The sequence below is a fragment of the Sceloporus occidentalis genome, unplaced genomic scaffold (assembly GCF_023333645.1).
Source record: "Sceloporus occidentalis isolate IW3139 unplaced genomic scaffold, rSceOcc1.0.p SCAF_3, whole genome shotgun sequence".
NCBI classification, from domain to species: domain Eukaryota; kingdom Metazoa; phylum Chordata; class Lepidosauria; order Squamata; family Phrynosomatidae; genus Sceloporus; species Sceloporus occidentalis.
The window spans coordinates 89259711-89277036 of NW_028316983.1; the positions used below are offsets into that span (position 1 = coordinate 89259711).

A 17326-nucleotide genomic window follows, 5' to 3' on the forward strand; every position below is an offset into this window, starting at 1 on the left:
CCAACACTCAAACCACAATTTTATTGCTTAATTTTAATTCTGTTTATTAACAATAATTAACAATACATTTTGGAAAGTGGATGCATGAGGAGAGTTGGCATTTTGTGTGCCATTATCTGGTTTCTCCTGTCAAGGGAAAACATCTTGTACCAAACCATCAAGACTTAGTGAGAGCAAGTATCTGCCACTGGATCACTCAGTCTCACTTCTTTCTCCACATCATGCATTGTGGAAGAGAAGGTTCCTCTTATCCCACCCATATATTTGGCCACTGTCCTCAAGTAAGCTTCAGGTTGAAGTGATACATTTAATGAAGGGAATTTGAGGAAAGACTTATTGTCCTTTGCTGCAGCCACTCATTCTCTTCCTCCATCTGTCAGGCTGAAATTACTTCAGAAAGACATTGTGAGAGAAATTTTGAAATGCTAGACCATTATGGAAGAGCAGTGAATGGCTTAGCCATGGGAAGTCAGGCTCATAATTTCACTGAAATAGCAATGTTAAGAAACAGGCTTTAGTCTCTCATCCTGCCTTCTCTTGCAGAATTGTTAGAATAACAACAGTGTCGAAGCAATTTGGATGTGATGGCTTGCAGCAGAAATTCTTTTAACTATACTGTAAAAGCAAGGATCTCATTATAGTATTTTTACATTTTTATTCCTCTCCCATGCTTTCTCTAGGTTGGTTATAGTGTTGTGTATGATTCTTTCCCCAGTGCATTCTAAATTTTATCCTCACAACCCTGCTATGAGGAAGGTTGAGTTGAGAAAGTGAAAAAGTGACGAGTCCAACATCCCCCAATGATCTTTATGACTGAATCTTGAACCCAAGCTTCACTAGTGCTAGTCCATGCTAGGCTTTAAACACTGACAAGATCTTTTTGGTGGTGAAGAGCAGTGATATAACATGAGTGAAAAAAAACCCACTATTTCTTTATAGGCAATGGAGACATCAGAAAGGAGAAGTAAAAACCATGGTTACAGAGTAATATTTCAGACCATCAGCCAGAAGCCTTACCGTGCATCAGAAACAAATTCCACAGTGCATACCGTTTTCTCACAACTTATTCCTAAAACAGGATATAACGTAACAGTTTGTTCTTACAATTTGCGGGGAATATCTCCACCTGTCCACATCACAACTAAACTAGGAATTACAGGTAAGGTATTCCCATCTGCACTTCTAAACATTTCATTTTATATACACCAGAACTTAAACCACTATGTTTAATTTACTTGATCTTTAAATTACAGGTCTGAGCTGTAAGAAATCATATTTGGCTTGGGGCAAGAATGGTTATGACTTTTTCTAAACTCTGCATTCAGTTTTGATTAGCAGTGAACAGACTTTAGTTCACAAATTGCTAGAGTTTGGGGATCATCTGGGGGGGAAAAGTGTTACCCCTGATTTCTTAAAATTTTCAGCAACAATTTCATTTTTTTCCATTAAATGCCAAAAGTATTCAAAAGATCTTCTCAGTTTAATTGTTCTAGCCATTTTTGTTAATATTAAACATTACAGTTTAACAGAATCAATAGCAAATAAAAATTTTGCAGCAGTTTAATGTTAAGGCATAGCTGATACACTAGTGCAGGGGTAGGCAACCTTATTGAGCCGGGGGCCGGGTTGCTGTCCCTCAGACAACTGGGGGGCCGAAGCCAAAAAATAAATAATTAAATATTTTTTTAAAAAAATTAAATATATAAATAAACCAGGGCAAATGTAGGACAAAATTTTCAAATGGAACACACTTTTTTTTTAAAAAATGGAAGACACGCAAAAAAATTTGCTGATTTTTTTAAAAAAATGTTAATATAAATGCATGTTTCTGAGGCTTCTATAGACAATTGCCCCCCAAAGGCCCCGGTGGCAATCGGCGGCAGGACCAGGCTGGGGCCGGTCCCAAGGCCTTGCCGGGCCGCATCCAGCCCGCGGGCCGCAGGTTGCCTACCCCTGCACTAGTGCCAACACTGCAGGTTCCTCTCCTGTCATTTCTGACTAAGGAGAGTAGGAATATATCTAAATTACCAGGTGATTGTTGTTTCTACTACATTACCTTTTGAGGATTTTTAATGCTTGACACAAGTTGCTGATGCCCGGGTGCTTCACAGAAGTTGGTGAATATGCAAATTTCAGATGTCCAGAGCTGTGCTCATAGAAGCTTCCTGCTGGGAAAAAGAAGGAGACAGGTATATTTTAGGTGGTTTAGTGGTGTGTCTTTCCTGCTGTCCCCCACATGTGAAGTATTGCAGAATGCCACTGGGGAGGAGGAAATGGCAAAAAAACAAAACAAAAACCCAGCTTTCTCCATTGAAGCTCCTTGTCCATGAATGGATCAAGCCTTCAGTTACTATTATTTCAGTTATTGCTGCCACACAGATATCTTTGTTGTTTTACTATTCAGTTCAAGATGTTATTCTATTAAGAACTGCTAACTTCTTGCTTGTTTTGCTTTTCCTCTTGGATGACATCTCACTTTCTTAAGCCAAATTTCTCTAAGCCAGTTTCTGCTTGTTTCTTAATCTTCAAAGACTTGCCACCACCTAGGGACCTCTCAGCTGTATCAGAGAAGAATGAAAGCATCATTGTGACATGGAAAGCCCCACTCACACCTTCACTTTTTATCAATGGCTACATAGTGGACTGGGCAGAGTTCCATCAGGATGAGCCCTTGAAAAGCCACCCAACCTGGGTCAAAGTACCTGCATCCAATTTTACAATAAAAATAGGTAGGTACAAAGCACAGGAGGAGAACACATATTGCTAATGTTAACTGCTTAGTTATCGTAAAGACTGGCGCTGTGCCCTTGGCTAAAGACAAGCAATTAGAATAGGTATTTGGTTTTTGCCCACACATTAAGCCTTAATTTTGCACTGCATGCATTAGCTAATCCTGTCTTCGAGTTTTTCCAGATGGCTCCAGATTATGTTTTCAGGTGTACATCTCATCAAAATCACTGACAGCAAATCAAAGCATTCTGTGTTTTGTCTCTTCAAATGAATTGAGCTCATCTGGGAAAAACGGGGTAACCTACCCAACACTGTACTGCTTCCAAATTCAATGTTGGTTGGCACAGCCATTTTTATGGGACAGCCAATTTTATAAATAAAATTTAAATTTTGCTACAAAATATTAAACATTTGTACTATAGGCTAAGCCACATAAACCCATGTATACTATAATGGTGAGGCCATTATAATATGTAGGTGTGTTCGGTAGCATAGTGGAAAAAATGTTCTAGCAGCTCTAACATTGCCTCTGCATTTTAATATCACACTTTACCACCTTCCAATTCAGCTCAATGCTGATGCTCTTTGAAAATGGCAGATTACAATTGTAACACATTTTGGACCTTCCATACAATTTCATCATCATGTGAAAATTCTGGTGTGACAATCCTTCAGCAATGAAGATTATGGGTTGTTGTTGTTTTCTGGGAAAAGAATATCCAGAAACATAGATGGAACTCATGTGTTAATAGCTTGTAAACAAAATATTGTACAATTTGAAACCATGCCTCACTGATTCAGTAGAACACACCTAGCTTTCTTCTTGAAGTTGTAAAAGTGTATAAAGTGTATATACAGATATTTTACTCATCCTCATGGTTATGGAGAAAAGCCTGGAAAAATGCAGGATCTCCACATGTCAGGAGACTAAAATAGGACCATTTCTCAAGTCTCCTCCTAGGTCTCTTTTTTTTGCACACCCACTTGTGTTACAATGTTGTTTTCCTATCTAACATACAACTAAAATATGAATAATACATTTAAAAAACTAACTTCCAGGTTTTAGGAATAGGTATTTTCTACACCACACTGACTCTCTTGTGTTCATCATAGAATCGGAAGACACCCTAAGGACCATTCAGTTCAACCTCCTGCCATGCAGGAATACACAATCGAAGCACTCCTGACAGATGGCCATCTAACCTCTGTTTAAAAGCCTCCAAAGAAGGCGAGTCTACCACTCTGAGGCAGCATGTTTCACTATCAAACAGTTCTTACCATCAGTGTTGTTGAATTGCAGCTCCCAACAGCTTTTGCCAGCACAGCTAGCTGCAAGGAATGATGGGTGTGATTCATGAACATCTGAGGGACCACATATTCCTCATCCCTTGGTTATCTCTATCCAATATCATGAATTGCCCATTTCACACCTTCTAAAACAAAACAAAAATGTCTTAAAACAACCACACTATGGTTCCTTTAGAACTAGCCTAGTCTGGTAGTAATGGAAGATTAGAAACATTTAAGTCAATTGTCTATCAAAATCACTTCTTCTTTCCTAGAGAACCTAAAGCCTAATGTGTGCTATCAGATCAACGTATTTGCACTCTATCAGAGCAGAGCAGGAAAAGCAGCTTCCACGACAGAAAATGTGTCAGCAAAAGGTGAGAGTGATGGTGGATGCTCAGTTCAAGACCTGACATAACAAGGCAAGTTAGTTTCAAGATTTTGTATTTTGTAGCCCCATTAACAGGACTTCACATTAACACAACCATAGATGGAGGGAGAATTTTGGTCTCTTGGGAAGATCTTCCGTTCAACCAACAAATGGGCTGCATCATCAACTACAGGATATATGTGCAGAAGCAATCGCTCAATGTGCCCTTTGAATTCTATGGTGAGTACCTGCTAATTATCAGCACATCAGTTCTAGCACTGAGAAATGGAGGAACAGTTTTGAGACAGAGGGGCAGTGTGTGGTTATTTGAAAACTAAAAGCTCAAAAGCTTAAATACAGTGGAAGACACTGTAATGGAGTCAAAATGGAGTCTTCTTTTTATGAAGGTTTTGTCCTTTGTAATAAGGACGTCTCCCACACTTTCACCAATATTTCTGTAAGAGTGTAAAGGGACACATAAATGTTTGTCTCTTATGTAAGGGGAAGGGAATTGGTCCTCCTTGCCAAGGCAACTGATGAATGTTCCCTGCCTTCCTGTTAAATATGGTGGGTGCATATCCCCTCCTAAAAGAGCTTGTTATCCACTGAGGTTTGGTTTCAGGACCCTGTAGATACCAAAATCCATGGATGCTTAAGTCCCATTTAATACAGTGGCATAGTGAAATAGTGTTCCTTATATAAAATAGAAGAGCCATGGGTTTTTGGAGATATTTTACATATTTAAATATTAAGCCGTGGATGGTTGAATCCATAAATAAGGAGGGCTGACTGTAAGGTATGTACCTTGAAATTACCTGTCGACTTACAGTGCAAGAAAAGGAAAGGAAAGAAAGAAAAGGGAAATGGCTCCATTGTCATGGCAACATGAAGAGACATACTTTCATGTCTTCTTGTAATGAAGACTGCATTGCTTCACAGGCCAAGCAGATAGAATGGTATCTGAAGTATGTGCGTGTGTGTACACTATTTTAGTTCTTGTCTTCACCACACTGTTCATTGTTTCACTCTCCTTGTAAAATCATTTTGGAGGCTATTTCAGGTAAAATAAATTGGTGCTTAACCCTAAGCTGAAGCAGTCATAATGTGAAGATGGTAAAATTCAGGCGTACTGGTAGAGGATGATAAACTCCTCTACTACAGGTCCTGGAATCAGTGCTTGTGAGCTGGGGGAAGATAGTTGTGATGTGATTCTGTTTATGCTCTCGTTTGCCTCATCCAGCAAGAACTTTAATACATATCCATGTCTTTTCTGTTTCCCATCCTCAGATATCTCTAAATCAACCCTGCAGCCATATTCAATAAATAATGTGTCTGCTGGTGCTGTATATGCTGTATGGATGACGGCTTCTACTAAGGCTGGTGAGAGCCCCAAAGGGAATGAAGAAATCATTTACATAAAAAGTAATTATGATCATCTGCTTCTAAAGCTGAAGTGTGAAAAACTGACAGAATATTGCCTTAAGTTGCTGTGCATCAGAAATGCCATTTTAGATTTTAGTGAAGACTGCATATAATTGTAGAGGGTAACAACGGATTTGAGGATTGGGGGAGTGAACTTTTATCCACATTGTCTCCTCAGTAAGTATTCCCAGTCCTAGCCTACTATAAGCAGCTTCAGATCTCCAGCTGGGTAAAGAGGAACCAAGGGGAGGTATAAACCTTCCCCAGTAATCCTTGCTGTGACCCAATTAATTGGACTGAATGCACTCATGCATATATTCATTCAGTCTCACATAAACCAAGCAAAGAAACTTGAGGTACCTCAAACACTAACCATTTTTAAATATGACATAAGCTTTGTTGGACTACAGCCTACTTCATGAACTGCATGTGTTACCTCAGTTGGCAGATTAGTATACAGACATTTGGATAATTGGGTGGTGATCTTCAATCACTGGTATCAAATACATATGAAATAGGAAGAGTACGGGGATATGCTAGTCAACAGTGCACAATTAAATCAGTTTCACACCACTTTAACTGCTGTGGTTCCATCCTACAGAATCCTGGGTTAGAGATGTGAAGGCCGGAAAGGGGGGGGATTGATTTTTTAAAAAAGTTTTTTTTCCATTGTTTTCTAAAGCACCTTTTTTCTGAGAAAAAGAAAGAAAGAAAAATAGGTTATGGAATGAAGAATAGAAGAATAGATTTGCCCCTACTGCATTATCTCTAAAATCAGCGTAACAGTTAAATGTTTATAGAAGATATGTGCAATATCTCATGCCTTTGCAATTTCTAGTCCTAATGGCCTTCTCTCATTTCATTTTATGGGAATGAGGGCTTTATATCTGCTTGGTACTATGAAGGACTAGGGGGAAAGGCAAAATGTTTGGTTTTTTACTAACGTTGTTTATTTCTACTGTTTTTATTGGTTTGTTTTTTGCCACCTCATCATAACTGACACAAGCAAAGAGATTTCTTGTACTTCAGAGGTTCTTTATGGTTTGGGACATTGTAGTTTCACCTGCAACAAAAAATTAAATTTAAAGAATTAAATTTGTAGGTATTATGTTGAGCAGTTGTGAATATGTAACCTACAGTTATGCATTCACAACTGCGACGTTTTCATGCTCCCTATACATCCTCTAGTTTAGGGGCTATGTAGGAACTGTGAAAGTCCCCTAAACCCCACTTATTGGTAAGCAGCCACTGGGATTGATGGAGGTCCATTCCCCTATCATTCAGGAAGCAGCTGCCTGACATTCCCACCATCCCTCACACAAGCAATCTCCAGCGTAAGGGGGATTTGCAATGGGTCTTTTTTCTGCCCGTCAAACCAGAGATCACTCATGGGAGGTGTGGAAATGTCAAGCTTCTTAATCAACAGGGGAATGGACCTCTGTTGATCCCAGCAGCTACTTACCAGTAAGTGGGGGCTTGGCAAGGGGGGTTACACCAGAATTCACTATGTAGCAACGTTGTCAGGTGGTCATATAGGACTCCAGTGATTTTCTTTAAAAAGTGTACATTTACACCAATAATGCATTTTATATTCTCAAGGTAACAAAGTAATGTTCAGCCTGTTAAAGAAGTTATTGTTTTTTGTCAATTTTTTCCTTAAATTTGTCAATCATTTTCCTCCCTCCTCCCCCCAAAAAAATTTCCCTATGGCTTCAAACTTTCCAGAAACTTTCCATCTTTAATCTTGACTTGACAGCTTGGTGGTGAGGTGCTTAAATGCTCCACTAGTGTTCTGGACTACATTATCCTTGCAATTACTTTCAAATTCAGACTACTACACACTTGTATCAGTTTCATACCACTTTAATTGTTCCAGGGAATTATTGACTTTGTAGTTTGATGGGCTACTTAAAACTCTCTGCTCTCTTTGAACTCTTTTTTCCCTATTGTTAAGGGCATCAGAGATAGCTATGTCTAATTTTTAACAACAGGTTAACCTTCTGAACTCTTCTATCATAAGAGTCACCATATTCATTAAAAACATACTTTGCTACCATAACAGATTCAATTTCACATAAAGATGCACCTGAAGGAATTCTTGTTATAGTTCTCTGCGCTGTCGGTCTATTAGCCTGCACCTGTTGTGTACCACCTGCCAGGCAAAAGTAAGTGAATTACTTTTAACTTTTGAAATGACTGAGGATTCTAGATGGATAAAGCAAGCAAGTGGAATCTCATGTGATAGTACAGGGGTAGGCAACCTTTTTGAGCCGGGGGCCGGGTTGCTGTCCCTCAGACAACTGGGGGGCCGAAGCCAAAATAAAATAATGAAATCATTTTTAAAAATTTAAATAAATAAATAAACCGGGACAAATGTAGGACAAAATTTTCAAATGGTGGACACTTTTTAAAAAAAAAATGGAGGACACGTGAAAAAATTTGCTGATTTCTTTAAAAATGTTAATATAAATGCATGTTTCTGAGGCTTCTATAGACAATTGCCCCTGTGCGCGAGAGGCCAAAGGCCCCAGCAGCAATCAGTGGCAGGACTGGACTGGGGCCGGTCCCAAGGCCTTGCCGGGCCGCATCCGGCCCGCGGGCCGCAGGTTGCCTACCCCTGTGATAGTACATATTGAAAAATAGTAATTCAAAAATGTATACAGAAAAATATATATATGTATATTCAAGTTAAATGGTCAGGTCCTTCAGCCATTAAAGTCAAGGCTATTCCTTCCCATTCTACTTTAAACAGAAAATTAAAACAAATGAAAAGTCCTGGATTTTGCAATCCATCAGCAACTTCATTTCCAGAGTGTTCCTTGGCTCTTGTGGAGAAAAAAAGTGGGTTGAATCCAGCTAAGACACTGAAGAACTGACTGAAATATATTTTTGGTATTTCAGTCATTTCTTCAGTATCTTAGCTGGATTCAACCCATTGTTTTCTTAAGATCCAAGGAACACTGAAAATCTATAGTATGTTCTAGCAGAATGAACCAAGTTGTACAGTAGCTCTTGGGTCAACAATGGTTCCTTGGCAGCTTGAGGTAGGAAAATTAAAAGACACACCTCACAGTGGTACTGTGCTCATTTTATTGTATCCTGCAACCAAGAGCTTAAGAGCACTGGAAGCTGAAAGGTTTCCAAGCATAAGGGCCAAGGGTTTATCAATGCAGCAGAGAGGAGCAGCAGTTCATAAAGTGAAGCAGCATTGTCACTAGATGCAAAGGTAAGAGTATGTGTGTGTGAAAATGGAAGTAGCCATGATGTGGCAGAGCAGTGGGAACCATCAAATCATTTCCAACTAATGGAGACCTTCAGGCAAATCGTATTTATTGACAAGAATTATTCATAGAATGTTTGCCATTTGCCTTCATGTAAGGATGAGAAAGTCTGACCTCCCCAAGGTCACCCAATGGGTTTCCATGGCTGAGTGGGATTCAGACCTGGAGTCCCAGTCCAACACTTAAATCACTATAAAACACAGGCTCTCCCTGTTAGTCATACAGTATGGCCTTTTTCGTGTAGGTTTCTAAGCTTCCATAGAGCACTAACTACTGCTAATGATTATGGTAACTTTCACTGACTTGTATATGATTTTCAAGAACAGTTATGGAAGCTGAGTGTTAAGCATTTCTCACACACCCATTAATGTTGCTGAGGCTGTATGCCTTCAAGCTGTTTCTACTTACAGTGACCCTAAGTTAAACCTATTGTGGGGCTTTCTTGGTAAGTTTTGTTCAGAGGAATGCCTTTGCCTTCCTCTGAGGCTGATAGTATGTGATTTACCCAAGGTCACCCAGTGGGTTTCCATGGCTGAGTAGGGATTCGAAAACTGGTCTCCAGAGTCATTGTCCCACACTCAAACCACTACATCACTTTGGCCCCTATTCCCACCCATACAGGGATATATTTTAGAAGTACACATAGCTTTGGGGTTCTCTCTTTCATTTTTGGAGCCCAAGCTAAAAAATATTCTAAATAGTACCTCCATGGCGGTAATTATAATAGACAATGTTCTGCCTTTCAAGGGCATAGCAAAATCTGATGCCTTCAGTCACCCTGCTTTTCTTTATAGATTCCATAGCAGCACAGGAAAAACGTAACGTGTGAAGCTTTTAATAGGATAAAGATGAGCTAAATCAGAGGTCAGAATTATGCAGCCCTGCAGATGATGTTGAACCAAAACTTGGTTCATTGATTTCAATGACCTACTCTTATTTAGTGTATTATATTTGCAGTAGAAACACGTCTCTCTGTATACCTTTACAAATGGATTGGTTGATACAACCCGTGTTCTGATAACATTAAATCTTGAAGTCTGAGAATGTGTTGTTTTGTATTATTTCCTACTAGGTTCTTTTCATTCCTTTCTGTTCTCTCTGGGTGTTACGGTAAAGCTGTACCAGATCCAGCCAACTCTTCATGTGCTAAAAAATTCATATTTATACAGGTACGTTTATATCTAACAGGAATCACTGAAGAGCCCCAAATCTGAGGTAAAATCTACAGGTTAAACAATGCATCTTTACCTCAGTCCCAGTCCTGGTGGAATACATGGCATGCCTCTTGTTCCAATATGAAATCACTTTCCGGTGCCTTATGGTTTTAAAATGGTTTTTAAAAACTTAGCATTGTTCTGCTCTTTTGAGGAAGAACAAGGTTTGAACCCCAAACTGTGATCATGGTGGAATTGGAGGGAAGTACTAAAGAGTGGTTTTCTCACTCTTTCCTTTAGATACATTTTTGTAATTTTTACTCTGAGCTGCTAGTAAGCAGCAAGGCTTGTGGAAATAGTTTACTGGTTTAGATATTCAGGATGAAATGCCAGATAATTAGTATTATGTGATATACAAGAGGCCAGAGCGATAATACTTTGCACTCATTGGTTTGTATGAAGCATCAAAACAAGCTAATTTGTGGATCTCATTACTGAAAAGATCATGACAGATATTCTTTTTAGCTTATTGTTTTATAGCTTTTGTATTTGCATATTTAACTAATTGTCAATCATATTGAGAATTTTTTCTATACATTCCATTAATGTTGTACATTTTTTGCATTGTGGGAGGGGGAACTGCTCCTCTGCGGTTGTAAGCTCTTACAGAATGATAATAAAACACTGGGTTATATGTAAAAGATATTTGCTTTTATGAAACAGTATTAACTGTCCTCATTAAACTGATGTTTATTCTACTACTAATTCAGGATGACTCAAGCTTACATTTTACACAGTTCCTAAACAAACCAAGCAGCTTTGAAGAACCTGAAAGTCTAACAGTGGAGGAAGCCTTTATGAAAAGACAATATCCAACTTTTGAAAATAGGGCCTACATCAAAAACTGTGAGAAAGAGGAAAGCCAAAACTGCCCAATGACAGGCACTTTGCTGGAGGATGATCCCATTGAGAAAAACTTGAACTGTGATCCTTTGATCCCCAGCATATCAGGCGACACAAACAAGCATCAGCTGCTACCTTTGTATAGAAAAGTTGCACCCAAAGACCCAAACCAAGGCCAGGTATTTTCTGACTACCTTGCCAATCCACTTGAGGACACAACAGTCGACTACTTGCCAACCATTACGGCCACTGTTATGAACAATGATGAGGATAGCTCGGACTCTGAACTCAATTCACTGTCAGTTTTCCCAAGAACGTTTCTGTCCCAGCCATTTTCCCTTGGTGGAAAACTGACTCTAGATGCTATAAGAATGGACTTTAATTCTTAGGCTGCAAGCCAATATCAATTTATCTGGAAGTAAGTGTTGTTTCACTCTATGGAATGTACCTCAGAGTAGGGATGTATAGAAGTATGATGTTCGCTAGGAGTAAGCAAACTTTCTGATTTCTAAGGAACACATGACAATGACAGTACAGCCAAAGGTATCAGCACATGGGATGGGGTGATTTAAACCTCTCCTCTTTTCCCCTGGAGATTAAACTGTTAGAATGGCAGGGGTAAAAGCCTTTCCACCTCAGAGGCAAAACCCAAGGCTTGTTGCATCCAGCTGTTCTTGAGTATATTAGCATGTTTCTGATATTCTTTTATTGTTATGTGCCTTCAATTCATTTATGATTTATGGTGTCCTTAAAGCCATAATCCCAGGGTTTTATTGGCAAAATTTGTTCAGGGTGGTTAGGGGTCTGTCATGGCTTTTATCTGGTTCTAGCTGGGCACACTAATACTTAGGGAATGTCCAGATATAATGAGGTTTAGTGCTTTGTGTGTTAGACTACAGCTCTGGAGACCAGGGTTAAGTTCCTGTTTGACCATGGAAACCTGGTGGGTGACCTTGGACAGGTCACATGTTCTCAGCCTCAGGAGAAGGCAGTGGCAAAGCTCTGAACAGCTTGCCAAGAAAATCCCATGATTAGGCCTTAGGTTTGCCATAAGTTGAAAATGACTTGAAGGCACACAACACACACACAGAGCGAAGGACCATAATTGCCTCCAATTGCCTTGAGTAGCATAAGACTGCTATAATAGTTTCCCCATCTCATGCGGGCCAAAAACCATTTTGGACACTAAAATACATGAATCGTTTTTGATTTTTAGTGTAGCAAGAATATGATTTATCCATGACAAAGTTTTCTGTTGAATTCCTTTTTTCACTTCATCATAATAAGGGAAACGGAATCAGTTGTGCTTAAAATGAGTGTTTTACTTGAACCAATTCACAATTCACACCAATTGAATGATTTTGTATAGTTATTTTAAAATTCTGTGTCAATTTATTCAACCGATTGTTCACACAAACACCTCCAGCCATGAAATGTGAAACATAATTTTTATTTGTATTTTCTGTGATGGATTATTTTATTATTTCTTATCTAGCAAGGCAGTATAAAAATGCAATAAAAAAACACTAAACCGCATCCTGAGAAAAGTTTTGGGTTCAATAAAACAGACATGATCAGCCAATGAAAATATGGGTAGGTGGGAAGTTTTTAAACCATTGCAGTACTGGTGTTATTAGCATCTGTGTAGGGAAGGTATTCCAGGGAACCACAACCAAGGCCCTTGCAGACACTAATATGCCTGATCAAAATTGCATTTTCTAGCACAAAAAGCCAATAGTGCGTAGATAGCTATGACATCTCTGGACCTAAAACCTGATCTGCAGCAACAATACCCAACCTATGGGACAAATCCAGTTAGTTTTGCTGGTTGCATCAACCTCACTTCCCAAAAGAGAAATGGGGATGAAGCTGGGAACATCAGCAGCGGGAAAGCAAATGCTGCTTTTGTCCCATCTTATTATATCGTCAAGATGCATGAGTTACCTTAAATTCTTAATCTGACACTGCTATTCATTAAAAAAAGCAATTTATACTACTCCACACTTCATAACTAATTCAAATCTCACACTGGTTAGTGGATTTGTACAAAGAACTATGACTCCCACTCACCACAAGGAAAACAGATCTTTAAGTCAAAACTTACCCTAAAGAGGAAGAGAGATAAGATCCAGTTCTGGGCATTAGGGCCTCAACCAGAGTTGGATGCACCCCTCCAAGCCACTTTTGTGGCTCTAAGCTCCCCACAGGACAAAAAGTGGGATTAATTCTCCAATACCTTCTAGGTGGTGTGGATGGCATTTCCACCATGTTTGAAAACCCCTTGGGACCCCTAGGGATCAAAAGAAGTTTTCACCCCAAAATTTTATTATTTCCCCCTCCTATATGCCTTTTGGGAAGTGTGGGGGACATTTCCACTATGTTTTGTGGACTCCTGGGCCAACACTAATCTACAGCATTTCTGATGTCTGTGGAATTATACTCACAATTGAACGGAGAACTCCTATTCATTTAACTAAATGATGTTTTTTAAACAATGTTCTTGAATAACCAGATTCATCTGAAGAACAAAAAGGTTCTCATATGAATTGTTAATGTTTGAATAAGGAGTCTTCTTAATAATTTGACTGGATATGGTGCGAGAAATGCAGTTTATCACAAAATGTCTGAAGCTTTTGGATGATTCCATGACATTTTAAGATTCACTGGAAAGTGGGAGAGATGTTATGGAAGACATGGAGGGACATTTATCAATGGATTTTATCCAAACTCTTGTTCACTTTGACACCTACAAAGATCAATTTGGTGTAATACCTGCTGTGAGACACATGTCAAAAGTAGCTATTGTCCAAAGGAACAGTACCAGAAATTACTTGGGAAACGTGGATGAGACAGGACAGGCAGCCTATATAGTAAAAAATAAAAATAAAAAAATCCTGCCCAAAACAAATCTCTGTGAGCTGCCTGTTAATATAATTCTTCAGGTAATCAGATATAGTTGTATATGTCTCATTTTCTGATAGAGGTTGCAGCTGGATGTCTCCTTGGGTTAAGCGGTTACAGCTTGAGAGATAAGCAAATTAATAATCATATACCAATAGCTACAAGTGATGCAGGTAATCCTCACAAGTGCAAGTGAACATGGTTTTCTACTGTGACATGCCATCTGGAAACTGTGGAATACAATGTACCCAGCCTCTTCCTTATCTTGTAGAGCAGAAAACCTCATACCTGGAAAGCTTCAGGACACAACCATTCAATTTTTGCATCAAGGATAATGGAAGATAAATTCAGACTATATTGAACTAGAACTACCAAGAACTATAATCAAAATAAAACTTTTTTTAAAAAAAATATTTTATTGGCATGTCTATAGATTTTAATTTTTATCATATTCTATGTGTTGCTATTTTTACTCATTATGAAGAAATGGAATGAAATAGGATAGCGGGAAAGGGGTTGGGTGCGAGGAACAGGTAATTCTCTTCCATGTAGTTTAGGCCAATGTTCAAACACGCTGAAAACCAATAACAAAAACAATCTATTTGTTTCCTAATATAGGAAGCTATCATTGTTAGGATGTTTTTGGATTTGCTATATGACCAATATGACCCCTGGATGTTTTTTGGATTGCAAGACATCACATTTTAGCCATCAGAGTGGAATCCCAAAGAGAAAGCCAGTGCACTGAGACCTTGCCATCTGAGGCTTCTGCCCCCAACAAAGATAAGGTTTTTTTTCCCCTAATCTTGGCACTGATTGGCATGCTTTGCCTCTAGACCACCTAAAGTTTTCCTTATGCAAAACATGAATACTTCTTGAGAAATTCAGTGTCCTCTACCTACACAGGAGCCTGTGGCTTCACAAAGGAGACATGGTGGATTCCAAGGAAACATCTTCCTTGAATTACATTTCCTTGACTCTGAAAATCTGCCAGTGTCCCCGTGGCCAAAGGGGGAGGTGCCAGCTTGCAGATATCTCTTACAACCTGAACTAAGATCAGAAACAGAAAATGCAGGCCTATGACTAACATCTTCAGTTTTTATTCTGTTTGCTTGATGAAGCCAGTGTAACTTCAAAAAGCTTGCAACATGTAATTGTGCATTTTGGCTGGCCCAATAAAGGTATAATTGTTTGGATGTTATTGGATTTGCTATATGGCCAACACGACTACCCCTAGATGTGTATAGGAAGCTATAGTTAAACATACATTTAATTCCTTTATTATTAAAGTTTCTTTTACATCCAGCTGTATCTGGAAACTGTTTATGCAGAGTTATGACTTCCTGGATCTCCCCAGCTGCCTCCTCCTCAGCCGTCCGACAAGAACTGTCTGTGAGCAAATGGAAGCACTCAGCAAACACACTGAAACAGGCAATTACAATAGAATCAGACTGCAAATGCCAAAAATGCAGGCTGTTTCTGCACGTGGACTTTTAAAAATATTCTCACCCCCCAAAATGAAACGCACATCCTAGAATATAGAACACCATTTAAGAGAAGGTTTGGTTGTGAAAAAGTTGACAGTGAAGGAAGCTGATAGAAAAATCAACACATCTGAAATGTGTAGTGAACTCTAGGGATACTATGGACTGCCAGAAAGACAAATCAATGGGTCCCAACACAAAACATGCCTGAACTTTCAGAACATGCAAAAGTGACGGAACTGTGGACATAACAAGAAATGACATTATATGTGGAAAGCAACAGGAAAAGAGAAAGATTAGTGGATATATTCAAGGAAGACATAGTTCTGAATTTGCAAGGTTTTAACAGGATGTCTTTGAGGTCTCACTCAGGCTCACCTTAAGTCTGAGCCAATTTGACAGCAATTAAGATTTGAACAGAAATCCAAATGTCCTTCATACGATTTAATATATTAGCAAGAAAAAATGTTACCACTGATTGGGGATTAACGTGCAACGCTCCATGAGAATAGGGCTTCAAAAGGTGATTTAAGACTAGGACAATGATTTCTAAAATAGCAGAGGGCCTCTTCAGCATATTTGAAGTGCTCTTTCTTCTACTCACCGAAGCAGATTCCCACTGAGGGATCCAACAAGTGGATTCCACTCCGATTACTCTGCTCATTTTTTTCAACCATGCCAACTTGTATTTTAATTGTCTTCCCAAAATAAATTTTACATTTTAACTTACCTTGCTCCTTGTCTTCCCCCTACCTTTCAACCCATCAAGATGTACTGCACTTTTGTATGTGGCAGGAGCTTTAAGATCCTTTTTAAATGCTGTTCTAGTTTACTTCTTCTCTCCGAGTCGATTTCTTCTTCCAACCATTTGCTGACAGGTTGTTAAACTGCAGTCCATAGTTTGTATTGCTTTACCTCCCCTTTACCTTATTGCTAAAGCGATGCTTAAAAATCCAGATCCAAATGCTCGCAAATGCAATTATAAGCTTGTACTGACAAGAACAGAATATTGGCAAACACAGATCTTCTGAAATCACAAACAAGGTGCAAGTATAACAGTATTTGCTGTGAACAGTAATGTGCCTTCCTTCTCACAACAGTTAATCTCAATCTTCACTTCCTCCCACCATGAAAATTGCCACCTTCACACCCCAGTGACTTTTAAAAGCAACAGAAAAGCTTTGCAACTTGAAGGCCAAATTCAATATCAGAACTACTCAGGGGATGTTTTTCCACTAGTAGTGGCAGCATATTTTAGCTCAAAATTCTTGTTGCCAAAAGTCTATGAGAAACAGTCTAAGACCCTGTTAACCTAAGAAACCACTAAACAAAGATGTCATGTGGAAAGGAGCAAGATTCTCATTTCCACAGACATGACTCTTTAAGACAAGATTTGATCCTGAGATTCCCCAATCATTTTTTAAAGATTCACTTGGATTATACCAATGGGAAAAAAGGTGTAACAAAGAGGGACATCAGCTACTCTTATCTAGTCCACCTCAAATCTGTAGATTTGGATATATGCCTTTTCCCCTTCTGTTTAAAGGAACAAGAAAGGCCATGTATTATGATCTGTGCATCTACAAGAAGGCACTCTGGTTGAAACCAACCTGAAATCTACAAACCATCAAAGGGGTGGTGGTATGGAACTGCCATCTTATTAGTCATTTCAGCAAGTGTCCAAACTAATATTGTACAACTGAAGATGAACAAATATCTATACTCTGAGCACTCAAGACAGCCAAAGCATCAGTCCTGCTTTTATTAAGTCAACAGGTATGGTATGCAAATGAA

At 39.0% G+C, this 17326-nt stretch overlaps 1 protein-coding gene across 7 annotated transcripts in view; it reads left to right on the forward strand.

Moving 5' to 3' along the window:
• Positions 1-12683, forward strand: part of IL12RB2 (interleukin 12 receptor subunit beta 2) — a 51289-nt gene extending 38606 nt beyond the window's left edge. For all 7 annotated transcript variants that reach the window (XM_089515400.1, XM_089515399.1, XM_089515401.1 and 4 more), the window contains 8 exons: positions 940-1159; positions 2532-2729; positions 4293-4394; positions 4472-4627; positions 5675-5809; positions 7872-7974; positions 10163-10259; positions 11015-12683. In XM_089515400.1, the coding sequence (XP_089371526.1) occupies positions 940-1159; positions 2532-2729; positions 4293-4394; positions 4472-4627; positions 5675-5809; positions 7872-7974; positions 10163-10259; positions 11015-11536 (1533 nt within the window). In that variant the 3' untranslated portion in view covers positions 11537-12683. The remainder of the gene's footprint in view (positions 1-939; positions 1160-2531; positions 2730-4292; positions 4395-4471; positions 4628-5674; positions 5810-7871; positions 7975-10162; positions 10260-11014) is intronic.
• The last annotated feature ends 4643 nt before the right edge of the window (positions 12684-17326 follow it).